General features: G+C 44.6%; 1 protein-coding gene across 2 annotated transcripts in view; it reads right to left on the bottom strand.

Moving 5' to 3' along the window:
* Window positions 1-1,395: 1,395 nt before the first annotated feature.
* PCSK2 (proprotein convertase subtilisin/kexin type 2) overlaps window positions 1,396-27,669 on the bottom strand; it is a 255,827-nt gene continuing 229,553 nt past the window's right edge. For both annotated transcript variants that reach the window (XM_002747466.5, XM_008995791.5), the window contains 4 exons: window positions 25,048-25,263; window positions 22,603-22,703; window positions 17,208-17,435; window positions 1,396-4,404 (listed from right to left, as the gene is read on the bottom strand). In XM_002747466.5, the coding sequence (XP_002747512.1) occupies window positions 3,918-4,404; window positions 17,208-17,435; window positions 22,603-22,703; window positions 25,048-25,263 (1,032 nt within the window). In that variant the 3' untranslated portion in view covers window positions 1,396-3,917. The remainder of the gene's footprint in view (window positions 4,405-17,207; window positions 17,436-22,602; window positions 22,704-25,047; window positions 25,264-27,669) is intronic.

Raw genomic sequence — 27,669 nt, 5'->3', positions numbered from 1 at the left:
GCTGCTGCGCCCGGCCAAGAATTTTTTTTAAATAGTTTTTTAAACTTAATTTTTTGAAAATCAATCTTTAACAGAAGTATTGAAAAGGAGTGCCTCAGGATCACTAGATCAAACCTTGGGCCTTATATCCTCTACTGTCTGTTTTTAGTAATAGACTCTATTTATTTATTTATTTATTTTTGGGACAGTGTCTTACCCTGTCACCTAGGTTGGAGTGCAGTGGTGTGATTATGGCTTACTACAGTTTCCACCTCCCGAGCTCAAGCTAGCCTCCCACCTCAGCCTCCCAATTAGCTGGTACTACAGACACATGCCACCGTGCCCAGCTAATAAGATTTTAATAATTGAGTTTAAGTGTTGTATCAGAGAACAGAATTATAAATTGTTATTATAAGGAAATTTGGTAAATATAGTATATTAATATTTTATGAATAATTATTATAATCTTTTTCTAGAATAGTCTGTGGTCTCATGGGGTAAGATACAGCCAGTTTGTAATAATGTTCATGGTACTATCCATGAAGAGTGATTGCCATGTTAAGAATATGTTTTAAGGGAATGTCAAGCACTCTCTGTGGTAGAGATGCTAATAATATTCCCTTAGTTGTCACGCATTCCCCAGTTGGTTTGAATTTAGCCATGGCTATTGTCCAGGACTGGCCAGTGGGCAATGGGTGGAAGTGGTGATATATAGGATAAAGATAGGAGTGGATGAATGTCCTTTTCGGGTTCTCTTCTGCATGGTGATTGTAGCAGTCTTGTATTATGATTACAAACCATAAGGCTGAAGCAGCCTGGATCCTGAGTCACTGCATGGAGGTGTGTGGCCTTGGGAGTCCCTGAACCTTTACTGGAACTTGTCTGGATGATAAATAAACCTTTGTTGTAGTAAACCACTAATACTGATGTTGAGGCTGTTATTATAGTATAACTTAGTCTAGCCTGATTAATGTATCTTAGAATAGTGTTTTTAAAAGATATTTGACCATTACCCACAATGAAAAATGTATTTTACATTGTGAGCCAGTACACACACTCAGACACACATATGTGTACACACACATCTGAAACAAATATTTCAGAACAATACTTATCCTTAATATGCATGATCTATCCTATCCTATCCTATGATTTTCTTCTCTCCTACTGTATTCTAAGCTATTTTATTAAAAACTGACTCCTAAATTGATTTTAAAATCCACTAATGGATGTAACTCGAGTTTGAAAAATACTGCTGTAGATCATAATTTGTGTATGATTTATATGCTAATTATAAGTCTTTTGTGCATACTTATTAAAGCAGGCTCTTTAGATCTCTCTTTGGCAATTTTTAAATTAGCTGTCTCTAGAAAGGAGGAAAGTATTTTCATATATGATACAGCACATCTCACATAATTTCTGGAAGGTCATGTTTTATTGTTGAGCCTCCTAATTTACAACATGCCTTTTGAAATTTACTTATAAAATTTTGTCATAGGGAGCAACAATGTTAACCCAATTAATCATTATTCACTTATTTTCATTTTTTTAAAATAAATGACTATAAATAACTGTCTCTTGCATTAGGATCAGGGATATCATAAAAACATCACTAGCAAGATATATTTTAGTGTTAATACTGATGCAAAGAATGAAATAGAGACCAAATATTTATATATAGCACTGTATATATTTTTATATATTGTATACTCATATCAAAACTTGCCATTTCTCTTAAGAAGCTGATAAGCTGCTTTCTAATTTTATAAATTATGCCACACCTGTGAAAATATGGACAACTATTTTATATTTTTGCTGCTATATAAGACATTCGATGTTTATACAGAGAGCTGCAAAATTACAGAAGTGATGTAATGGGAAGTGATGAACATTTTCACCTGAATTTTCACTGGCCTTTTTCTTTAGCAAGAAAATATCATCTTGATATTCTCTGAATATTCTTTTAGAGATGAACATGGTATGTTTCTTCAATAAATACACATACACACATTATAGGTATATGTGTATATACATTTATACAAGTGTATGTATATATACACATATATACACACATGTATATAGTCTACATATGTATATATATTTCTGTGTGCACTTATACACACATGCACACATAATGTCCTTTGGTTTATTTTCAGACCATTAATGTGAAATGAATTTTCAATGATTTCCATTTATTTTGTTTCTTGAAATCTAAACTGGTTTAAAAAGACCTTTGCAACAAGTAATAAATTTCTTTTAAAAAATCATATTATTACACTTTAAAGCATGAGATAGAGAAGGTCACAAGGTGTTAGAGAAGACAGAGATCCATGCCAGTATGGGAGAAAAGAAAGCAAATGGGGTTTTCAGACTTCTCTCTTGAAGGGGCTGCCTTCAGGGAATCGAACCTAGTGTTCTGTGTTGCTGGCTTGAAGGAAAGGTGCTCCAGGCTAAGCTCTGTGCTCCCGGGGAAGGGAGATGGTGCCTGGAGAGGCGGAAGACAAAGCATTTCTTGAGAATGGGTATGCCTCGGGGTTGGGGATGAGAAACCAATCTCTGGGGAGGTAAACAAAGTGAAAACAGGTCACTTGGGTAATGTCTAGTTGGGAATAAAATAGTGACTTTTGGGATTGACCATAACCTTTGGCTTCCATGTTAAATGGTCTCATGGATTACTTAGTTGCCGAGAAGGTAACAGTGTGCTTTCCTAACGGAGGTCTTCTCTTGCCTCCTTCAGGCCTCAGGTTCCTCTGGGATGCGTTGCATGGTCCTCTCTTGGCAGAAGAGGCTCCATACAACTGGAGAACCCTGTGAAAATGTGCTCGCAGCTTCAAATGCGCCCCTTCAACCTCCCATGACTTTTCCAGAACAGAGGCCATTTTCCCAACATGTCAATGACATCCAAATGCGGGGGAGTATGAGATTTCTCTTTCATTATATTATTTGGAAATCAAAGCCCATATCTATGTGTGTAAAGCTATATAAAAAAAATCCTCCTCTGTCCTCTCACTCAGACCAGATTAAGAAACCACAAAGTGACTTAGGAAAAGGGACATTCTTGTTTGAAAAGCTAGTAAACTGCTCTTCACCAGATGTGCTGCCAGGTTTGTCTTCATTTTTTTTTCTCTTTTGGATAGCTATGTGAGGAGCCCCAGAAAATTGGGGCTGGGACAAACGCTATACAAACTGAGAAAAATTTGGGCTGCTGTGGTGGATTTTAATGCAACTTAGAGCAGCAGCTGGTGAGAACACAGCCATGCTCTGTACGTTTTTTATTCACCATGGCTGAGTAGAGTGAATTGTCTTGGCATTGGTAGTAAAATGTCCAGCACTCATGCTTCCTGGATCTCTTTCCCTGTGCAGTGACTAGGGCTCTCTGTGAATAGCATCTTTTGAATCATACCACCTTAACCTATGTCCCTGGCAAATCCCATTAAATATGAAACATCGCTCCCCAAAGGATCAGCAACACAGTATTTCCTGTGCTTTCAGAGCTGTGGAGCACACCCCCTGTCCTCAGCTTTGATTTTCTTGTTATGTAACAGCTCCTCATTTGAGACCACAGACAATCGTTTTTGGAGTCACTGTATGTGGCTTTTAAAATGCGTTCTTTTCTCTTCTCAGAAATAAAAAAAAATTGAGGGGAAAGCTGTCCCAGTTTTGTTTGCAGAATATCACCCATTTGAATGACAGAAATAAAGAATTTAGAGTCACACATAGGACATGGATATTGTTGGGAACACTATATTTGGGGCATAGAGTAAAAAAGATTGTTTCCATTGTAATGAAAATAATCATTGACAGTGAGCAAAGCTTCAGACTAAGGAGACGGAATCGCCTGTATGGGAGATGGAATTGCTAGGTGCCTGCTTGAAACATGGAGCGAGGACAGAGGCGGAGGCAGGGAGGGAGGACGCCGGGGAGGTGGATGAGCAGCGCTAGTTCTTGCCAAAGATGCTTTTCAGGCTTCTCTCCACAGCTTCGTCCAGCTCTTCCTCCAGCTCCTCTTTCTTTGACATGGCCAGCTTGGACTGGTAATCCCGCACCACCTGGTCGATGTACGGGGCGCTCTGAGTGCCGTGCAGCATCAGGGTCCACTCCTTCAGCACCCCCTTCTGTGGGGTGCTGCCGACAAACCCCAGCTCCAGGGTCCAGGTGCCTCGGGCGTCTTCCCCCCATGTGTGGGTGGTCATGAAAGGCCACTTGTCAAAGCCCACCTTGGAGTCGTCATCCCTTGGACGCCGGCTCAGCAAAATGGACTTGGTGCCCATAGGGGAGGTCATGTTGATGTTCAGGTCTCCTCTCCTGGTTGCGTTGACTGTGATGACAGCCTGGACATGCTCCAGGTAGCGGACAAAATTTTCCTTCCCCTCACAGGCGTCGGTTGTGAGTGTCAGCACCAACTTGCCAGTGGATGGTATTTTCCTGAGGGCAGAGTGGAGAGGAGATAGCATAAGCAATGGTGGGTGCTCCTTACAAGGGTTTTGAGGGCAGCTTCAGGTAGTAGAAAGAGCAAGGGCTTTGGGGTCGATCAGACAGACCTGGGTTTAATTCCCACACTGGGTGTGCCAGCCTGAGTAAGTTACTTACATTTTTTTTTTTCTTTAGAGACAGGGTCTCACTCTGTTGCCCAGGCTGGAGTGCAGTGGTGTGATCTCAGCTCACTGCAATCTCCACCTCCTGGGTTCAAGTGATTCTATTTCCTCAGCCTCCCCAGTAGCCAGCGTTACAGGCATGTGCCACCAACCCTGGCTAATTTTTTGTATTTTTAGTAGAGACGGAGTTTCACCATGTTGGCCAGGCTGGTCTTGAACTCCTGACCTCAAGTGATCTGCCTGTCTTGGCCTCCCAAAGTGCTACAATTACAGGTGTGAGCCACTGTGCCCAGCTGTGAGCAAGTTACTTATGCTTGGAAACTTCCGTGTGGAAGGAGAATGTAGCAGATGCTGTGATGCCTTTCCAGAGTCTCCTAAGTCCCCTTTGAGTTCACCTGCAGCTGAAGCTCCCTTGCACCTCCACTGCTTCCCACCTCAGGAACGAGAATCTCCCCGTGTTCCCCTGGGATTCCTCCCATCTCCACAGAAGACTGCGCAGCCTCTGTGCAGGGCAGCCTGAAAGTGTCAGGGATTTAACCTCCGAGGGGAAGCTCTCTCCCAACAATTGACAGGTTTTGACACCGGCTTCTCTAATCCTCAGCATGACAACTCAGTGTCCCTAGTGGGAGTGAGCTCAGCTGCCCACGGTGGCAACTTGCTCATTAATGCATCCTTTGTTGGCTTTTCTCCTCTTCCCTTATTTTACATCCCTACTTCCTCACATGTGTTACCTAGGATCATTTCTCAAAACACTGACAGAACCCCGCCGGGCGCGGTGGCTCACGCCTGTAATCCCAGCACTTTGGGAGGCCGAGGCGGGAGGATAACGGGGACAGAAAGAGATTGAGACCATTCTGGTCAACATGGTGAAACCCTATCTCTACTAAAAACATAAAAATTAGTTGGGTGTGGTGATGTGTGCCTGTAATCCTAGCTACTTGGTGGCTGAGGCAGGAGAATCGCTTGAACCTGAAAGGCAGAGGTTGCAGTGAGCTGAGATCCACTGCACTCTGGCCTGGCCACAGAGCAAGACTCCATCTCAAAAAACACAAACACAAACAAAAAATGGTCAGCACCCAAGTCTTGTCACAGGTTGGACTTTTGGGACAACACATACTGAGGCAGAAACTCATAATACCTTTCTTTCACAGTGCTAAGTAAGTACCTTGAATAAATATAAGCTATTACTAATGTGACTGCTATTGCTACCATTAAGAAAAGCTGAAAATGGTAAATTAACTCTAGTGAAAGACAGTTCAATGAATCATCAGGAGACTCTGGGGGTCTTTTTGGCCACAGAGTTGGAGCAGGGTTCAGCCTAAGTACTCTCTAGGCTGTCTTTACAACCAGTCTCCTTTCTGATTGATGCCCTCCTTGGAGAATGAGAAGCTCAAAGTTCTTGCGCTAGAAAGAAGGAAAAAAGGAAATTGCATTTGAGGATTACATGGTGTAATAGAAAGACTGCCGACTTTGAAAACAAACCCATTTGGGTTAGAATTCTGCTTCTATGTTTACTGCTCAGGAGAGCTTGGGCAGGTTATTTAAGTGCTCAGAGTTTCACTGTTGTTGTGGGTGGTTCTTGTGTGGTTAAGTAAGACCATGTACAAAGCACCAGGCACAATGCTTGGCACGTGGTACTGGTCCCTCTTCCCTAGCCCATTGCCTCTGCAAATATTCTTCCTCAGCATGGCTTTTATTTCGGAGCATAAGATAGTGGATATTTTTAAACACACATCTTGTAGAGCACATCTACAAGAAGATACTGGCTGCACACCCAGCTCAGAGTCCAGCCTTGGCTCTGCATCGCCCTAGGAACCAAGGCCATGAACCTGGGAGGGCTTGCTGAAACATACAGTGCAGTTCATCGATACTCTCTAGAGGAACTTTACACATATATACTTAAACGGTTTCATGGAGTGCTGCTGTGGTCCCCTCTCCCAGCCCCAGATGCTGATGCTGAATGGTGTATCGAGTGTCCATCAGTTATGGGGATCCAGTGATGATGAGGGTGGTCTCTCTGTTCCCAGGACCTGGGGAAACCATCCATTTTGTGGCAAGCAAGCATTAAGCCAACTTTGGAGGTTGGGGTAATGAAGGGCTATAACCTGGATTTATCAAAGAAGATGCTATTTATCCAGAATAAAGTCAGAAACAGAACAGCTAAGGTGATAAATGACAAAGATTGTTTGGGCTCTAGTTCACCGGTGGACAGCTGTGTAGGGTAGTGCAGAGTCTCAGACTGAAAGTCCACTTGTGGGCAGGTATTTGCACGATCTGAGCTATTAATTCCTGCTCTGAACAGTTGCTGGCAAGATGAATTATCATACATATACATTATATATGTACATACACATATATAAAATGTGTCTATATGTGTACATCCATACAAACTCCTATACATAGTATATTTACAAATGTCTAGGCCACCACTGGCCAATAGGAGGCTCTATGATGATGGAAATGTTCTATATATAAAATCTTTAGCATGGTAGCCATTGGCTATGTGAGGCTAATGAACAATTGAAATATAGATCATGTGAGTGAAGAAATGAATTTTTGATTTATTTTATTCAGTTTTAATTAATCTAACATGTTATTATATAACCAAATGTGAATGGTGGCTTCTGTACCAGACGATGCAGGCTTAATTTGTTTATGTATGTTGAATTTGAATTTGATAAGAACAGCAACAGGTGGAGAGTCTCTTGGACTTCTGTTTCAAGGGCATTCAGTTGCTGCCTGGCTCACAGACTTCAGGCGAAGCAGCTGGGGAAACTGTAGCTTTGTTCTGCAGATATTCTGGCTGCCTCTCTGGAGGTCTCAGAAATATTTGTTCAGAACCTCAAGGTAGGGGGGAAACATCACATTCTACCACATTCTATGCACAAGCCGGCAGGCTAGAATCGAGCTTTCCTTCCAGAATTGAGCCAGAGTGGTTTGGGAGTCTCTGAGAAGCACAGTTGCAGGCAACGGAGAAAGATAACAGGAAGAGAGACCCCAGCTCTGAACTGTGTTGAATTTGGGCCCCTTTTTCTATCCTGTAGCCTAGGACTTCTTGTAACTTTTCACAAGCCAACAACCAAAGACTGTAACTCCGAGTAGCAACCGTTCTAAATATTATGAAATGTTACTAATCGTTTGTCAAATGCAATAGTCACTGTTATCTTAAGGACTCAAACCACCAGCTGAATTCTAAGAACATTTGCTTTCTGTCCCAATTTGCACCCAGGACCCTTGTGGACTGGAGTCATAGTGACAGACCCTTTACAAGTCATTTTGTAGAAACTCTGGTAGAAAAATGGCATTACTGCCCTTGAAGAAAACAGAAAACATTTCTTCAGTTGGCTAAGAATCAGTGATGAAACAGCGACTTTTGTTAGAAATCAGCCCACAGCCCACCACACATGAAGTTTCTGTGAATTAACTATAAGGTCCTTCATTACATGAAAAGAGTTGTTCTAGTGCTGGGACGATCTCTTATAACGAAAGGAAAGAAATGTGGATTGGACCAAACCTGAGACGACCTTCAGGCAAACAATGGCTAAGGGTGTTTTGGTGGACGGTGACAGTTCAGGTCCCCTTCTCTGGGCTGTGCACCACCCCAGCTGCTGTGAGCACTGGCTGCTAACTGTGGTCTGCTGCCTGTGTCTCTGAAGAATCACCCTCAGAGTCTATGGAAACCTGGCTGAAAAAAGAACACACAAACCAGTGGTCCTGCCCCCAAGCGGGACACCTGTGTGGTGGTGCTGACGCTCCAAAGCCCTCGCTTGGATCAGGCCACAAGCACATACCTGGTTCCACATCCTTTCTGGGATGCTTCTTCCCCTCTCAAATCCCTCCCTCCCTTACAGTTCTCCCTGAAAGGCCCTCCATTAATAAAGCACATGTACTCAAACCCAATCTCAGGCTTTGCTTCCAGGCAACCCAACCTAAAACAGGCATTATCTGTCTAGAGAAGAGTAATTGGAAACGGACAACCACATGCCTCTGCACAGTGTCTGAGGCCTGTTGACTACATTCATGTCATCATTGGTGATATGGAATACAGGTCTCATTCTAATGGTGGGCTCAGTTACTCTCATTTCTTTTGCTTTTTTTAAAAACCCTTAAGAAGTTTTTATAAAGATAGATCTAAGCTGGAGACTGTTTTGACATTAAGGGCATGGCAGAGGAGCCTGGGACTCAAGTCCCAAGAAGGATCCTCATTTGCAGAAACACAAGAGCTAGTGTGTTCCTGTCTGTGTGAATCTTCCATGGCAGCTGTCATATCTGTTTCTCCCAGGAGCCCCACGGTCATGGGGAAGGCCTTAGAGACTAAGACCGAGGGAAGGGAAAGGACAGTGAGGCGGACAAGGGGAAACCAGAACACAGGCCACCAATCGCCCAGGCTAAAGGTCTTGAGAATGAGTGTTGTGCATTTGTGAGAGAGGGTGCGAGGGAGAGATGGAGGGTGGCTGAAATATTCCATGCACCTTGGAAAGCGGAAAGACAGGTGGGAGTAAGGACAAACACATAAACTTATGTTAAGAATCACACATTTTCCTAGAAGCCTTGGATGCTGGGGTGTGCCTGGGGGGGTCACAGGCCATGCTAGCTACCCCTGGGGAGTCTGGCTTTTTCAGCACCATGGAGAAACTGCCAGCTAGAAAAACTCCCTGATCCTGCCCTGCCATGAGAACTGCTTTCTGCACATGGGCTGGGTCCCCGAGAGAGGAGACATGTGGCTGGATTCTTCTGGGAATGTTGTTATTATGAAATTAAATGAAAAGCATGCTGCCAATTCCAGAGGCAGCAAACTTGGTAGAAAAGAACAGCATTTTCTCCTCACAGGTAAGGTTTTTGGTTGGCATCATGGCATTGGGAAAGCGTAGGAACAGTATTTTCAGGATGTTTCTTATTTCTCTATTTTTTTTTCTCACTTGTCTTTTTGGATTTTCCTACAGTGACCATGTATTGCATTTATGAGGAGAAAAGGAATCAGGCATTCTTATTTTAAAGCAAAAAGGAGATACACGCTCAGGAACTGTAGATTTAGAAGAAGGTTAAATCGGAGGAAGTTGGTGGTGGAACGAAAAGAGGCTCTGCAGAAATACTTAAGACAGTCACAAGGTGTTAGGTCCCAGGCCGTGATCTGGAGCTCGTTTGCTGCAGAAAAGGAAGCATGCTTTCTGGAGGTTTCAGAGTCCTTCTTAGGCTGGGTGTGGTGGCTCACGCCTGTAATCCCAGCACTTTGGGAGGCCAAGACGTGTGGATCACAAGGTCAGGGTTCAAGACCAGCCTGACTAACACGGTGAAACTCCATCTCTACTAAAATTATAAAAATTAGCCAGGTGTGGTGGCACATGCTTATAATCCCAACTACTCAGGAGGCTGAGGCAGGAGAATCACTTGAACCCAGGAGGCGGAGGTTGCAGTGAGCCAAGATCATGTCACCACACTCCAGCCTGGGCGACAGAGTGAGACTCAGTCTCAATAATAAAAAAAAGTTCTTCTTTGACCTATGAGAGATGATATGCAAAAGCCTAGTGTTCAAGTCCTCTAAAGTCAAACTCGGGCCGTGGGGTGGCTTACATCTCTATTTTATTGCATATTGTTTGCTGCAAGTAAGTGATTAAACTGCCTTGTGTTGAGAAATAGGTGTTATTTCCCAGGAGGCCCTGGGGAAGGCTTCCTGTGTTATGAGTCTTCAACTGTATGGTAAAGTTTTGAAGCTGTGGCTGGGTGCGGTGGCTCAGGCCTGTAATCTCAACACTTTAGGAGGCTGAGGTGAGCAGATCACCTGAGGTCAGGAGTTCGACACCAGCATGGCCAACATGGCAAAACCCCGACTCTACTAAAAATACAAAAATTAGCCAGGCATGGTGGCGCGTGCCTGTAATCTCAGCTACTAGGGAGGCGGAGGCAGGAGAATAGCTTGAACCCAGGAGGCAGAGGTTGCAGTGAGCCGAGATCGTGCCACTGCACTCCAGCCTGGGTGACAGAGTGAGACTCCATCTCAAAAAAAATAAAAGTTGTGAAGCTGTGATTGTTTTGATAGAATAATCAAAATAATAACAATGACAGCCACTCTTTCTTAAGTGCCTAAAATGCCTGCTTTTGTGGCAGTCACATGAGGACACCCAGCAGGTGGCCGTGGTGAGGTCTTCTCCTTCCCATGTAGTACGGTCTGGTGGGCATGAACACGTGCAGGAAGACGCTGTAGCTCGGGAATGCTGGTCCATGGTCCCCCAGGTGGCACAGGGCCGAGCACACGCTGACCTCTCACTCCCATGCTGCTTTTGGCATTGATGCCAGGTTTTAACATTTATTTCCAAATTCAGTTAAAATTCACATATTTTGGCACAGCCTTAAAGGAACCCAGTGAACAGTCTCCTTGGGGTGCACAGAGGGGCCAGGGGCAGCCTGTGCTGGGCAGGTCACAGTGTGCCTGGGCTGGCTCCACTCATTCCACACACAGCTGGCACAGCTTGTCACAGTCAGGTGTATTTTCCCCTTTGATTGTAGCTGAGCATCCTTCACTGACTCTCTTGATAAAGCCTCTTTAGAAAATTGCTTTTCCAATTGACTCCTTCTCTGGGAAGATTAATACTGAGGAAACCCACAAGCCTGGCAATCACCACTCACTCCACCTCGGAAGCTGTTTCTGTGCAACCTTGCACGTTATGTGGCGATTGCCACGGCTGTTGATTCCTCCACCCCACTGACCCACGAGTGTGCTTCGTGGCAAGCAGCAGGGCCAGCCCGGGGGCTGGTCTCCAAACCTCCCCATGCAGCCCTGCATTCTCCAACAAGTGTATTTGTCCTAGACCTAACTCATCTGCATCTGAGAACAAGTTCTGGTGTGGGGGTGGATGAGGGACCAGAGAGCACAGAGAGGAGGCAGAGCCCTTCTAACCCAGGCTGGGCCTCCTTCCCACCCTTGCCTGGCTGGCCCACTGGTCCTATTGCCACCAGTTAGACATTTCCCTTGTGTCCCACTGATGCTGGCTGAATATTTTCATTCCCTCATTCATTTAAAAAATATGTATCACCTGTCTACTAAATGCCCGGCACTATTCTAGGCACTAGGGTACACCAGTAAATATGGCAGACAAGGGCCCTCTCCCTGGGGAGGGCCCAACTGAGTGAGTGCTAACATAGCTCTCCAGTTTCTTTTCATTGAAAACCCTTCATTGATCTTGAACAAAGATCCCGGCTAGTTGTGAGATGTTGGGATGATCACATCTTCAGACCTCAGGGACTTGAACATGAAATCCAGTGTTCCCTCTGGCCTCAAATTCCACATGTATGCAGATTATGATGCAATGCTAAGCATATTCAGAAAGTGGAAGACAAAGTGCCATTCATCTCAGCATAAGCCTTCATTCCCTCTCTCTCCTCCGTCCCGCGCTGCTCCCCTCCTGCCCTCTGTCATAATCACACGGTGCTTGACGAACAGAGGTCTGTCCTGCTTGTCCAGTGCAATCTCAGAAAATAAAGCCTGGTATTGACAGGTACCTTGACTAAGAGGGCCCCAGTATAATCCAAGCTAACTCTTCCCCTAAATATTGCAATGGTGCCACCTTTGTGTTAATTGTGAATCTTGCTTATGTGCAGCTAAATGTAGATATTGAGCCAGTTGCACTGACTGTGAGGGACATTCCAGCCCCAACCTGCTGCTTGCAGAGTGTCTGTAAAGGCTCAGACATTGTAAGTCTTTCACCTTTTGCAGTAAGGGAATGAGGGTCCAGGCCCCAGGGCCTTGTAAAACGGATAGGACTTTGGAGTTAGGGCCATCTACTTTACCTGTCTGATCCTGTTTTCTCACCTACATTGAGACTAGGGAGGCCAGCCTCCTATGATTAAATGAGACGGTGGAAGTAACGTGCTGGCCCAGTGACTATGAGAGAATTTCTTAGCAGCAGTTCTTATCGGCTCTCTCCCAAGGCTGCCTTTAGGCTTCTGGGATGCTGCAATTGGATGTCGTGCTGGGGGAAGGCATGAGGCTATAAAATGGACCAGTCAGCCTTTCTTAGAGTCTCATCTTCTTGATGTCCTTTCATAGAGTTGATGTTATTAAATCTCCACTTCCCATTCTGTTTGCACAATTCAGCATTCTTCCTGCAAAGATGTAGCTACAGATGTGCCTTAGACCTGGCTGTCCAAGATGGTAGCCACTAACCACATGTTGCTATTTAAAATTAAATTCATTAGAATAAAACGAAATGAAAACTTTAGATTCTTAATCACAGTCATCCCATTTCTAGCACTCAGTAACCACAGGCTGTTGTATTGGGCAGTGCAGAACATTTTCACTACTGCAGAAAGTCTCTGCACTTCCAAATTTCTCAAAAAATTATTCTGAACTCTAACAAGGGAAACAGTTGTTGAGGTTCATTTCATGTTGACTTTGGGTAAAGTTAGTTATGATGAGTAGGGTTTAGCCTTAAATCCCTCATTTGGACAGTGGTTCCCAGTCTTGTTTCTCTGTTTATTCACTCCCAAAAGATACTGTAAACCTTGGCAGTGACAGGGCCTCCGGAATGCCAGTGATGGGGTTTGGGAGATGGAAGCACCCACTAGGTGGGTGTTTCAGAATCCCCAGGGGAATGTTTACTGGAACTCCCTCCCCCACCCAAGCCTTACCTTCTCCAGGGGGGAGTCACTGAGATACCTGAGAACCCACCATGAGGGGTCAAACTGCCTGAACTCAGATCCCAGTTTGGCTGCTTAGTAGCTGGGTGACCTTTGGCATGCCATTGACCTTTCCCACCTTCCTTTTATCAGCAATGGCACTGTGAGCTCACAGCAGAGCTGCTCTCATTTGGGGCCTAATGTAGGACCTGTGTGCATGGAGGAGCTGATTAAGGTCAAAGTCATGTGGTGAAAAGAGCCTGGGGTTTGGGTTTAGATGGGCTTTGCTTCAAGTCCTGCTCCACCCTTTGTGACTCTGAGCACATTTTAAAAAATCCTTTCTGCATCTGAGTTTTCTTGTGAATGAAAAGTAATGATAGGACACACCTCCCAGGCTTCCAAGGATTAAATACAGTAACGTATTCCTGTATTACTGTGGTAATGCCTAGCATAGACCACATCTAGTAGGTGCTTCTCTGTGGCACACAGCATGGGACCAGTTTGTCATTAAGGCTGCATAATATTCACCCTCCCTGCCCCAACCATGTGAGTTTAAGACACAGCCTCAAGAAACTTCTGTGTATGAAAGAAAGCACATGGCATGTGGCCGGCACTCAACAAAAGCGAGTTTCAGTCTTCACTTACACTTACAGCCTCTGTGGCCTTGACTGTGTCAATGAACCTGTTTGGAGCTCAGAGAAGCCTGTCTTCCCAAGAGGAGGGGTACAGAAGGGAATAGAGTGATGCGTGGACACAGCAGCTTTGGAAATGGTGAGGAACTGTGCAGAGTAGCTGTTTTTATTACAGCACATTTATAACCTCACTTGAGACTTGGGCAGCTCTATGTTTTTACATTATTATAGGACTTGGGCTGAAGCTTTATTTTTTCCATGTGGTGCCGATTAGAGTGAGGCCTTCCAAAATAATAGACTGGTTAATGGAGAAAACACTCAGCTTGGCAGTAATCCACTTGGTGCCACTTTCTAGGGGTTCAGTGAGTAAACAATGAGGATGCTCACTCATGGGAAGATGCTTGTCCATGAGAGGATGCTCACCTACGGTGGGCTGCCAGTCTATGGCAGGATGCTGGCCCATGGGAAGACACTCACCTATGGTAGGCTGCCCATCTATAGCTGGACACTGGTCCTTGGGAGGATGTCACCTATGGTGGGCTGCCCTTCTACAGCAATTCGCTGGCCTGTGGTGGCGGGATGCTCACCTATGTTAGGCTGCCCTTCTACGGCAGGCTGCTGGCTCATGGGAGGATGGGCATCCCAGGGCACAGGTTTGCCCACTGAAGGATATTTTAGGCTGAGAGGATACGTAATTTGGAATTTGCAAAAAAAAATCAGACAATTATTTCACCAAAAATTCTGGAGATTACTATCTTTCTTTATTCTACAGGCATGAGCTAGGAATGGTTGAGAAGGTGAAGCACCATTACATTTATTAAGTGCCTACTGTGTGCCTGCTGTAGACTTGTGTGTTGCTAAAGTCTCCCAGCAGCCTGAGGAGGAAAGACATTAGCTCCATTTTACAGCTGACGAAAGAGAGAAGAGTCTCTTACTTTGGGGCCCATGAGTATAGAATTCAGGGGGGTCTAATAATTTCAATGAAAAAACCCACGTCTTAATTTTCACTGACTTATAGCAGAAACTTTGCTACTCTTTCGATTATGAATGCAGGCCACAAAGCAGAGTGGTGTTAGCACCTCCTCGGACTCTGTCGTCAAAGAGCCCCTCACAGCCACTGAATGATCTTGCCCCAGCATTTAGTCATCACTGCGGCTCTGGCATTGCTGGGGCCATTAGACTTCCTGCTAGAGCTGTTTACTTAATGTGCTGACAAGGGAACAGATATTTCAGCATGAGTTTGTTTTTTTTTTTAAGACATTTCTGTAGTTGGCTTCAACATAATTGGTTTCCCTTGCAATCCCACGTATTTAATCTAATGAATTTGGAAAATGTTAGACGGAGATGGGACTCATAGGCGTCACCATGCTGCCAAAGGGAGACAGGGCATGAAGGCTGAGAATAGCTAAAGCAGAGAGTCAGAAAGGTCAAAAGTATGGTCTAAGTTGGTGAAGTCAAGATCGGAGGTCTGGGTAACTGAGCAGAAGAGCTGCAGGGCGTCTAGGACCAATGAAGAGTGATGAGGAGGAAAGGTCTGAGAGGGGTTGAACTCTGGCCAGGCTCAATGATCCTCAGAAGCATGGCCCAGGCAGGGGATGAATTTTACCGCCATTTAAATGACATACGCCATGGAGGTATATTCTCACGACAGAATGAGAATGAATGAGCTATGACTGTACACAGTGACCCGGACCAATCTCACAAGCCTCATGCTGAGAAAAAGAAACTGTGCACAATAGCATGCAGACCACGAGATTCTAGTTGGAAAAAGTCCAAGAACTGGTAAAACTGATCTACAGAGAGAGGAATAAAAACAAAGGGTGTCTGGAGCATGTGGACTAGCAGGAAGAGGGCATGGGGAATCTTCCGGGGTTGATGGAATGCCTTATCTCTTGATTCAGCGGTAGTTACCAGGGTGTGTACATTTATCAAAACTCAAATGATAACACTTAAGTTCTGTGTATTTCATGGTATGTAAATAATACCTCAGTGATAATAGTAAAAATTAATGATCTCCATTTTACTAATGCATCAATGAGGACAGAGAGAAATTAAGAAGTATCCTTACTCCTGTAATCCCAGCACTTTGGGAGGCCGAGGCGGGTGGATCACGAGGTCAAGAGATCGAGACCATCCTGGTCAACATGGTGAACCCCCGTCTCTACTAAAAATACAAAAAATTAGCTGGGCATGGTGGTGCGTGCCTGTGGTCCCAGCTACTCAGGAGGCTGAGGCAGGAGAATTGCCTGAACCCAGGAGGCGGAGGTTGCGGTGAGCCGAGATCGCACCATTGCACTCCAACCTGGGTAACAAGAGTGAAACTCCTTCTCAAAAAAAAAAAAACCAAAAACCAAAAATCAACAAAAGAAATATCCTTACTGACCTGTCCTCTTGCCAAGGTGAGGCAGGTGGAAGGAAAGTGGGTGCAGTTGACTAACCCAGTGGTTTCTGTGTGGGGAACCCCTCGCTCAAATCCCCCTAAGTGGCAGTCCACCTCACTCAGAGGAAAACCAAGTCCTTACATTGTCCCATGAGTAGAACAAATAAATAAATTGTGTTACAGCCATACACTGGAACACTGGTCAGCAACGAAAATAAGCTGTAAGTACACATTAAACATGATTGAATCTCACAAAGACAACTCCAAGCAAAATAGTCTAGTTGTAAAACAGGATATAGTGTACGATTCTAGCAAAAACGGAGCAGGCAAATTAAGCTATGGAGTTAGAAGTAAGAATATGGCGCTGGTGTAGAGATGACAGTGGCGGTCATGGGGGGCCTTCGGGGATGTTAGTCATGTTCTCCTTATTGAGCTGGGTGATGCTTACAGTAGTTGACTTGTGCCCTTAGAAATAATGGCATACACCACTGAAACTGTTAGGGCTCACGATCAGAAGCAGGGGCTCCTTGTTCTATGTAAATGGTGTCCCCTGAACTTGTGCAACCCTACAGCTCTGCCTGGAAGCTGGTTGTCCCCGAGTCAAATCCAGGCCGAGGACTGTGGTGCACACCTGTAATTCCAGTACTTTGGGAGGCCAAGGCAGAAGGATTACTTAAGCCCAGGAGTTTGAGACCAGCTTGGGCCACATAGTGAGGCTTTGTCTCTACAAAAATTTAAAAAAATTAGCCGGACATGGTGGCGCATGCCTGTGGTCCTAGCTACTTGGGAGTCTGAGGCAGGGGGATCATTGAGACCAGGAGGTCAAGGTTGCAGTGAGTTGTGATCATGCCACTGCACTCCAGCCTGAGTGACAAAGTGCGACACTCTGTCCAAAAAAAAATTCAGTTGCCCCAAACATGAAGGGGGAATGTGATATTATGCCAATGCCATGGAGCCATCTCAGGGGCCCTTTCCACATGCAGCAGAGGGACCACTGCCCCCACTTACTCAGGGTCCTGCGCGGAGCCTCCCACACAGTGGAATCTCTCGGGCACAGTTTTCCAGTCTTTAGCCATTTTCACCATGGCACCTGCGTCAAGGACCCCGTAGCCAAAGAGGTGATTAAATTCCAGGCCGACCCCGTTGCGCCGCCACTGGTGGACCTCGTCGTGAAGCTGGTTCCGCTTGGAGGTGAGCACAGTCAGATGCTGCATGTCCCGCCAGGTCAGACCCAGGCTGGATACAGGAAGCAGAGAGTGAGAGGGCAAGGGCGAGAAAGGGAGAGAGACACAATGACTAAGAGAAATATCACCTGGGACACAGACTTCTAAGATTTTGGAGTCCCTATGAACTCTCAAATTCAGGGGAGGGTGTCTATGCACTATTCAGATATATGTGAATTAAATACATCTTCTTGCTTTTCTTACTTAAACTGATTTCAGAAGTCTAACACACACACTGGAATGGCTAAATGAAAAAGACTGACAACGCCAAGTGTTGAAGAAGACGTGGAGCAAATGGAAAACATGTACTTTGGTGATGTGGGTGCAAGTTATTCCAACCAAATTGGAAAACTGGCTGTATCTTCCAAAGTTAAACTTAAGCTATGGCCTGGAAATTCTATTCCTAGGCATATGCCTGACTAAATGTGTACATATTCACCAGATCTGTGTACTAGACTGCTTCTAGCCCCAAACTGTGAAAACCCCACATACCATCCAAAAATAATGAGTAAACTAACTGAGGTGTAACTTACAGAATATGGGGTACTGTACAGCAATGAGAATGAATGAACTTCAGGTACTCTGAATAATATGGAAAAGTCTCATAAATACCATGTTGGCCTAAAGAAACCAGGCAGAAAAAAGAACACAGAGTATGATTTCACCTGATTAAAACATAAAAACAAAAACAACGAATCTATGCTGTTGGAGGTCAGGTTAGTGGTCAGCCTTGTGGGGTAGTGACTGGGAGGGGACACAGGGAGCTGCTGGGTGCCGGCCATGCTCTTTCTTCATCTGGGAACCGTCATGTGGGTGTGTTCCATTTTTGAAAACAAGGCTACCGGTTCTTCAAGGGTAGAGAAATTATCTTCAGCATATTTGTGTCCTTAGTGTCCAGGATGGTCCTTGGCCCATTGTTCATTCAGTAAATAAACTAGGCTTCTTGTAAGTGTTACCGTTTTTGGAAATTAGTGTTATTACTACTCAATGCCTACGTTTTTCAAACTGCAAATTATGATTTGTTTTTGAGCCAGGTTGTTGCACAGGTTATGTATCTGGGCTGCACATGAACATTTTCTCCTGGGGCATTTAACATCTCATTGTTCAGGTCTCATCCCAGACCAAGGAAATCAGATCCTCTGGGAGTGACACCCAGGCACTGGAAATTGTTAACACTTCTCAGACCATTCCAATAGACAGCCAGTATTGAGAACCAGTGTTTAATGGCTTAAATCGCTAACCCAGTGGTTTCTGTGTGGGGAACCCCCCACTCTTCCCATCCAAGTGGCAATCACTTCACTCAGAGGAAAATCAAGTCCTTACATTGTTCCACAAGTAGAATGAATAAATAAATTGTACTTCTCTCTGTTATTATTTGGATATGACTATTTGGATTTGCTGTTCATGCAGAGACATTCAGTCTTGACAGAACACCAACACTTAATCAGAAACAGAAGCCAGCTACCCATACTCCGCACGCAGAGTCACAGGTTCACAGAGCTACTGCCTTATTGGTCATCCTCACACCCTAGTCTGCAGATCAGGGATAGGCTGGCAGCTTAAGCATTCCTGGGGAACAGGCATTGAAAAGTCAGGTTCCTAGGCCACCCATCCCTAGGGATTTATATTTAGTGAGGCTTGGATGGGGCTTGGAAATGTATTTTTAAAAAAATTTCCCCAGTGTGCTCAGTTTTATTAGCTATGAGAGAAATGCAAATTAAAACTGTAATGTGACTCCACTGCACATCCATAAGAATGCTAAAATGTAGAAGACTAATAATACCACATTTTGGCAAGGATGTGGAGCAACTGTAATTCCCATCTACTGCTCAAGGTAGGGTCAATGTGTGTCCATTCAGGAAACGATTTGGCAGTATTTACCAGAGTTGCACATATATATATAGATAATTGCACATATATTATCTATCTATCTATATATATATATCTATGACTCAACATTTTGGCTCCCTAGTAGACACTCAACAGAAATACATTTATATGTTCTCCAGAAGACATATACAAGAATGTTCCTTACAATATCACTCATAGTAGCCCCAAATGGAAACAATGCAAATATCCATTTATACAACAAAGTGATATTGAACAATGAGAATGAATGACCTATAACTACAAACAGCAACATGGAGGAATCTCTTAGAAGGCTGAGCAACAGGGCACAGAAATGGTCTGTTTCTTAATATGAGTGCAGGCTGCATGGGTCTGTTCATTTTGTTAAAATGTCATGGAGCCATACCTAATGAATTTCTTTGTGTATACTATACTTGCTAAAGAGTTTACATTAAAAATCCATCCCAGCAGGCTGGGTGCTGTGGCTCACGCCTGTAATCCCAGCACTTTGGGAGGCCGAAGCAGGCAGATCACTTGAGGTTGGGAGTTCAAGACCAGCCTGATCAACATGGAGAAACTCCGTCTCTACTAAAAATACAAAATTAGCCGGACATGGTGGCATTTGCCTGTAATCCTAGCTACATAGGAGGCTGAGCCAGGAGAATTGCTTGAACCTGGGAGGCAGAGGTTGAAATTGTGCCATTACTTTCCAGCCTGGGCAACAAGAGCGAAACATCGTCAAAAAAAAAAAAAAAAAAAAAAAATTCAGAACCAAACATCGTCTCAAAAAAAAAAAAAAAAATTTCCATCCCCTGGAAGGTCAGTTTGGAAACATTGTTCCAGTCCCACTTTACTCCAGATGATTTTCTTGAGACAAAAACTGATCTCCATATGACATCTACCTTTTAAGCCTAGTTCATCCTCTAGAACCACAGAGAAAGCACTAGGTCATACGAGAGAAATATTTGAAGGTGGCAGTCATCCCCCACGAAAATTCTTTGAAATTTCTCTGACATTGGTGATACTGGGAGATGGGAGCAATATTTCCTGTGACTCAAGTAGGCGTTTTCAAGCATTGAGCAGAAAACTACATTAAGATATTAAACTACAAAGTGACCGCTGATTAGGAGAGAGAGATGGTTTTCTTTTTCTCCCCTGCGGTCATGGTGGGAGGAGTGTTATTCTCTCCCTTTCAAGTCCTGTTGGGCATACATTTAGATAATTTGTTGTCATGCCTGTGGAGGCCCTTTTCCTCCTCCCTCTGGCCTCTTGTTTGGAGTATCTCATCCTGAATGACCGTTTTCACTTTTGGCTACTGGAGTCGCTTTGCCTAAAGCTAGAGATGCCTTGGAGTTTCTCCAGGGTAGCTCTTAGCCGATGACTGACTCATACAAGAAGATGACAGTCCAGCTCCCTTGCCTGGAGTTAGAACAAACTCTGAGGCCTAATTTACACTGGGGATTAGGCTAAGGCCAGAAATCCTGAGGTCGTGCCCTTGCTTGGATTTTCCCCCATCCCTAACTTCCTTCCCCTACTCCCTTCCTGTCTTTCCTGGGATCCCTTCCTTAATAAATCACTTGCACCAAAATTTCATCTCAGGGTCTGCTTCCAACCTCAGAAAGTTGGTATTTTGAAGAACTTTAGGATCAGCTCCCATGACGGACTTATCCACAAGCTGCCAGGTGTTACCTTTTTTTTCCCTCTTTATGCCAACAGAGAATATTAAATTCATGATCATTGCTTCAAAACAAAGCGTGCCTAAATGGTGACTGCTCTCTTTCCTGTAGGGTATCTGGGTGTATGTGCTGATCAAGGCAGAGTCATGAATCTCTTTAGAGCAGCCTCGGTCCTCCACTTTGATTTATTTAGGTCTTTCATTTGTATGCCTGTGGGTCTAGGTAGAGGCATAGGATTTTGTTTCGAAAAAATCGCAGAAGACTGTGAGTCCAGTCCTGACCTCTGAGGTCGAAAGGGCGACCAGAAACCCTTTTCACTTTAGGAGCACTCCTACTCCCCGGCCCTGCGCCGCTCAGCCAGAGGCAGCAGGCTCTGCTGTTTGTCTGCTTGCCGATGAAGTGAGCAAGTCTGGCTCAGGTTCTAGGATGCACTCAGGCCCTGAGAGGAATGGTTTCATCTTCAGGAAACATACATTGTATGTGAATAAATTTTGGTTTCTGTGCTTGCAAAAGCAGAGGTCTCTGTGCCTAATAGTTAAGCTTTGACCAGTGTCTTGGCATCACACATTTTCTATCTGAATTTTGTTAGAGGAATCAAACTTTAGACTTATCCAAAGAGAGGAGTCACTCTCAATTTGGGGTCTGATCTGTTAAGGGAGTATAATTATGCTTTTTCTCCGTGAAAGTAGAGGGTTGAACTAAGTAATCTTTTGAAGCCCTCTTCTATTCTTGCCTCCTTTGCAAATCAGAAAATGCGCTGCATACGTAGAGAGAGACAAGCTGGGCTGCCTAGAGATTGATGCTGGGGGCTCCGGTTGCCTAGCTACTCTACTCCCCTTTCCCAGGAGCCTGAATCCAACTTCTCACAAGTTGTTGGGAGCTGCACTCTATGACAATTCCCTACACACCTGGCACTTACACTCACACGATGTATGTGGTGTCCGAGGCCCATGTGTTCATTCTGCGAACATAAGGCCAGCCTCAGGTATCACTAAAAGAAGGCAGAGTAGTAGGTGGGCAGGTACCTCCACTGCTGCTTAAATCCAAGGTATGTCCAGTATGTGGCCTCTCTGTAGGATGGTGAGGTCACTGGAGATGGCCTCCTCTTACCTGTAGCTTGGAAGTTTTCCCCATAAAGCCCATCTCTTGGTCTACACTGTGTGACTTTGCCCATCTCGTCTCAGTGTTAAAAAGTTTATCCACCTCGCAAATTAACAAATCTTGATTAGCAGCACCTTGTTTGCTAGATGTTCTGAAACACCAGCTCTTTACTTAGCTGTCTGTGAATATCACTGGAGTAGAACTGCCCAGGAATACACAGAGGATAAAGGGGTAAATCTGATCAAGAAGGAAATATCTCTGCCCTCACTGGGTGTCTGAGTAAGTTGCTGATATGTGCTGCTGGGTGGTGATGTGTGCTTCCAAGTATGTGGTTTGATGGTGTGTGTGTGTGTGTGTGTGTGTGTGTGTGTGTACATGCACGTGTGCAGGCAGGCACATGGGTCACTTAGAAATGCACAGCAGAGTTCTTTGGCCCTGACTATTCGTAGCCTCTCACATCCACTTTTGCCTCCATGGACACCTGGCATGTGGGCAAAGAGACACGTGTTAGTCCACCCTGCAGAGCTGGCCCTGGACCCAGAGCTATGAACATACTTAGCCTCTAGAGCCAGTGCAAACACGCCAGCTGCCTCGGGGGCAGCTGCAGATGTCCCAGAATGCCTCAGAGTGCAGTTTCCGTACAAATCTGTGGTTGCCTGGAAGGGAAGATATTGAGTAATGAGTGAATACATCATGCTATTTTGAACCCCCACACAACGTGGAGCAGGGGATTATCTACTTCATATTTATTTATTATTTAGACAGTCTCACTCTGTTGCCTAGGCTGGAGTGTAGTGGCACAATCTTGGCTCACTGCAACCTCTGCTTCCCAGGTTCAAGTGATTATCCTGCCTCAGCCTCTTGAATAGCTGGGATTACAGGCATGTGCTACCATGCCCAGCTAATTTTTGTATTTTTAGTAGAGATGAGGTTTCACCATGTTGGCCAAGCTTGTCTCAAACTCCTGACTTCAGGTGATCCACCTGCCTTGGCCTCCCAAAGTGCTGAGATTACAGGCATGAGCCACTGTGCTCGACCTACTTCTTTTGTTTAAACTATGCTTTGTTCCCAAGAAGATTAAGATGAAACTAAGGGTAAACTTAGCATCCATATACCTCTCTCTTTTGCCTTAGATTTTATCTGAGCTTCCTGGTGGCCCACGTAAAAAGAGACACATAACCAGTTATAGTTACACTGTCCATAAGATAAATCAGTTGTTCAAAGAAGCCTACATGTGGCTATTCCAGAGACTAGAGAGAGATTTATTTCCTGAATAAAAGAAAACCCTATGAGGTGGAAAGTGATGCCAATTCCCCCACCCTGGGGACTGATCCTTGGAAGGCCAAAGGCCACTTCATCAACATTGTTTTTTCCTTCGTGGGGGGAAGAGGGGCATTCCTAAAGAGGGAAGAATCAACACACTCAGCTAAAGTCTACCTAGAAGGGCAGGCTATTAAAAAGTGTTTCTCTACATGTAAAATCCACTGAGAGATTCTGAGACGTGTTGAGTGAGTCAAGACAACCCAATACATGGGTATCAGCTCCACAACTCTTATTTGGAGGGGAGACTGGTGAACAGATTTTTAAAGGGCTTTCACAAAGTGAAAAACCTCATTTTCAACGTTTGGGAGAGCCAGGGTGTTCATTACAATCATGTATAAATAACAGGAATTCTTCCTCTGTCTGTAGGATCCTCAAGAGAGCCTATTATTTTGAGGAAGAAATTACCAAGGACATTTAAGGGCATCTATTCAGCAAAATTATAGTATTTGGAGGAAACCCAAGGACTCTCCCCAGCCCAAGTAGAAATAGTCATAAATAAAGGTTGAGGATGAGGTTACACCAATGAGAGGCCTTAGCTTCCAGGAGTGAGAGTGAAATGTCACCTCACCTGTCCCTGTCTGCTCTGCCCTTCTCCCTTTCTGTCCATACAACTTATAGGATAAGATGAGTGAAAGCCCCCTTCTGTTTGGGAGGAGCTGACACATTCTTCATCCTCCCCAAGACCAAGGGGGAATGCAGGAGGGCTGATGGGAGGGACAGGCTGTTAAGGTCTGTGTCCCTTCCAGGTAGAGGGCTTCTCCTGGCTCACATGAGGGCATGGTCAACTTGCTAAGGCGGGATCCACGTGGGGGTGTGGGATCCAAACACTGGATGATAATAATGATTTGCTCTGAGCTCCTGTCTTCCTCTCTTGAAAAACCTCAGTGGAGATGGGTACAGCCAGTCAGGGTATAACTCATGCATGACTACCGGACCACGTACTAAAATCCTGTTTTGGAGGTATGAGAAAATGCTGATCTGAGGAAAAGATCCAAAAAGGCTTATTATGCTTTACAGATGATGCATTTCTCAGGGGCTTGGAAAATTCGTCATTACATTTAGTTGCCAAGAAAGAAAGATTTTTTTTTTTTTTTGCTCAAAAAAGAGCAATGATCTAAATCTATGATTATTAACCTTTTTGTTCTAAAAATCACAGATCCATTTTAAAATATGATGAAAATCACAACTCTTTCCCTGAGAAAATAACAGATGCATGTGCAATTTTAGGGAAGTTTATGGATCCAGAAAAGTCCATCCACGAATGCTGTTTCTTAAATTACTATAAATACACAGATGGGTTCTTGTTTCAGATGGGGTCACAGAGTGATGTCTTGGTTCTTACAATGAGTTAGTTATTCTTGCAAGTGACAGAATGGGGCAACTGATTGATAAATCAGACTTTATCATTATTTGTAAGCCAAAAACAGTAAATAAGAAAATCTATGGAAAACGATCTGGAAAGGAGTCCTCACTGATTGTGCTACTAGCTTGCAGATGGGAGGTCTGTGCCTTATTAGAAAGCAGGGCTGGGCATGTAGAAAAGGGGTCTTCCCCTCAGAGCCTGAACTAAGGCTCTGAGGGAGGGGACAGGAGGGGAGCAAGTCAGTGTCCCAGCATCCCATCCTGACACAGGCTCAGTGGCCCTAAGGAAACAAGGACAGAAGGGGCTGCACTCACCACACCAGCCTCAGGGTTCCTTTTCCTCCCATTGCTGAAGGTGGAAGCCAGGGTGGAAGAGCAGCTCTCATCGTACAGGGCAGTCCTGCCATCGTTGATGGCTGAGTTGATGGAGATGGTCCACATGCTGGAGGCGTAGCCGTCACAGTTGCAGTCATCGTAGCTGCCGCCGTCCCCAGAGGCCCACACATAGATGCTGCCTTTGCCGCCGCGGCCCTGGGGAGAGCAGGGGAGATGCTGCTGCTACCCCACAGCCTGGGCTGCAAGGGGGCAAGGGTGGGTCCTAGCCCAGGGGAGGTGCCTGGCCCAGGAGGGTCAGGAGTTGGGCTTCTTCAGCAGCTGAACCTAAAGATGGGCTCACTTTTCAAACTGGGTTGGATGCCATATACTTCTGGCAGGGCATTGTGGGAAACTTTTTTTTCCAGGAAGAATCCAATCTACAAAAGTCACCTGAATTTACAATTTAAGCTGGGGATAATCAGGTAAGAAAAGTGGGAAGAATTGCCTTAAAATTTACAAATAAACTGCTTTTTAAAAATGCTATAAAGGTAGTACATGTTCACGATAAAAAGTCTAAGTACATGGAAGGGAAAATAAAAAACTCTCTAGAGGTAATTATTAACTCATTCTTACATCCCCTTCTGTATCAGACATTTTTCTGTGAAAATGTAAGTATATGAACATATATTTTTTCTTAGCTACATAAGCTATGTAAAACGTTTATAGAAGATACATTCCTTTTATTTTAAATAGCTATATATCAATATATAAATTTAAATATGATATGTAGACATTGTAAATATAAAGCATAGATTTATCCCAAAATATATAAAAATCTTACTTTGTGTGTGTGCATATGTATATATTTTTTCTTTTTTATTCAACTGGATCATACTAGAATCCTCTTAAACACAATAATATATGACATTTTACTTGTGAAAGGGAACACCAAATACAGGAGGAAAGTCTACTAGGAGCAAGTAAAACACACAGTAAATAAAATCTTAAACACCTAGTAGTATGCACAGCAGTGACTGCCACATGCTAATTAGTTTAAATGGCAAGCTTTGCATAAATCCCTGCAGTCAGCATGGCTCTTCTCCTGAAACCATGTTCCTAGAGGTTTTTAAAAATCCTTTTCTCCCCCTGTCTTCTCTGGGTTTCTCCTCTTTACCTAAACAACCCAGGATTGGGCCATTTGCTTCTGGCTTCCCACTTTCCTACTCCCAAGGTAGTGGGGCATGGGGCTGCTTAGCTTTTGCCTGTGGGCTGGGAGGGTAGACAGGAGCACAGCCATGCAGTGTGGGAGGCAAGGGGCAGGTGCGACCTCCAGCAACCCCACAGCCTGGCCCAGGGTGACTCTGTGATCCCTCTAGAGGCAGAAGACAGAAGAAATTATCATGGGAAGTCTCTCCCTATGTGGCCACCAGGTGTCCACAGTCCTTACACTTGGAACTGACACAGAATCAGTGGTTTAAGGGTGGAGAAGCCAGAAGGAAGAGAGATGATTGGATTACCTCCAAGCTCTCTCTGCTTCCTGACAAGGAGACATTTTCAATTGCTTCTAACAGGACTGGGAATTAATTAGCCTGTGATTGACTGAATCGACAAGTGAACAAGTATTTATTCAGCCACTAGCTGGGAACTGTTTGCAACATCTTGATAGATCTATGCTGGAAAACTCCAACCAAAACAAGGATCTTTGGGACAGCAAGGGAAATAGATCATCCCTACAGTTGGTGCAGAGGATCTCTCAGACTCAGATTTCGGCTCGATATCAAGAAATAGCAAAGTGTGGCCGGGCGTGGTGGCTCATGCCTGTAATCCCAGCATTTTGGGAGGCTGAGGCAGGTGGATCCCCTCAGGTAGGGAGTTCGAGACCAGCTTGGCCAACATGGTGAAATCCTGTCTCTACTAAACATACAAAAATTCACTGGGTATGGTGATGCACGTCTGTAATCCCAGCTTCTAGGAAGGTTGAGGCAGGAGAATCACTTGAACCTAGGAGGCAGAGGTTGCAGTGAGTCAAGATCGCACCACTGCACTCCAGCTTGGGCGACAGAGTGAGACTCCTTCTCAAAAAAAAAAAAAAAAAAATAGCAAAGTGCAACTGATGTGAATTATGATAAATGGGTGAGGCCATCTGCAGAACTTTCTCCTGAATCAATCCACATGCAGGCTGCTAGTGAGGTGAAGCAACCTTTGCTAAAATAAGGAAATCGAAGCTAAACAACCTCTTCTTCGTGTGGGGAGTGTGGCAGATTGATTGTGACCCTAGTTATTCATGATTCCCTGTATTTATGCCCTGTGCACTACGCCTTTGCAGCTCCACCCATCAAAAGGAGGGGTCTATTTCCCACCCCTAGAATCCAAGCTGGCTTTATGTCTTGCTTTGGCCAACAGAATGTGGTGGAAAGTGATTCTGTGTCAGTTCCAAGCATAAGTCTCAAGAATGCCTATGTTCTCTGATCTCTCCCAGAACTCCATTGCACCGTGACGATAAGCCTATAGGTTAGCTCCTGATTGACAAGAGACAAGTATTCCAGACCAATTCACTGCCCCTGTTGCCAGCTGCCAGGCTTGGGAGAGAGGCCATCCTTGATCCCAGTGTCTAGCACACTC

The sequence above is a fragment of the Callithrix jacchus genome, chromosome 5, assembly GCF_049354715.1.
Source record: "Callithrix jacchus isolate 240 chromosome 5, calJac240_pri, whole genome shotgun sequence".
NCBI classification, from domain to species: Eukaryota; Metazoa; Chordata; class Mammalia; order Primates; family Cebidae; genus Callithrix; species Callithrix jacchus.
Note: the sequence above shows the minus strand (reverse complement) of the source record. Positions and strands in the feature narration are given on the sequence as shown.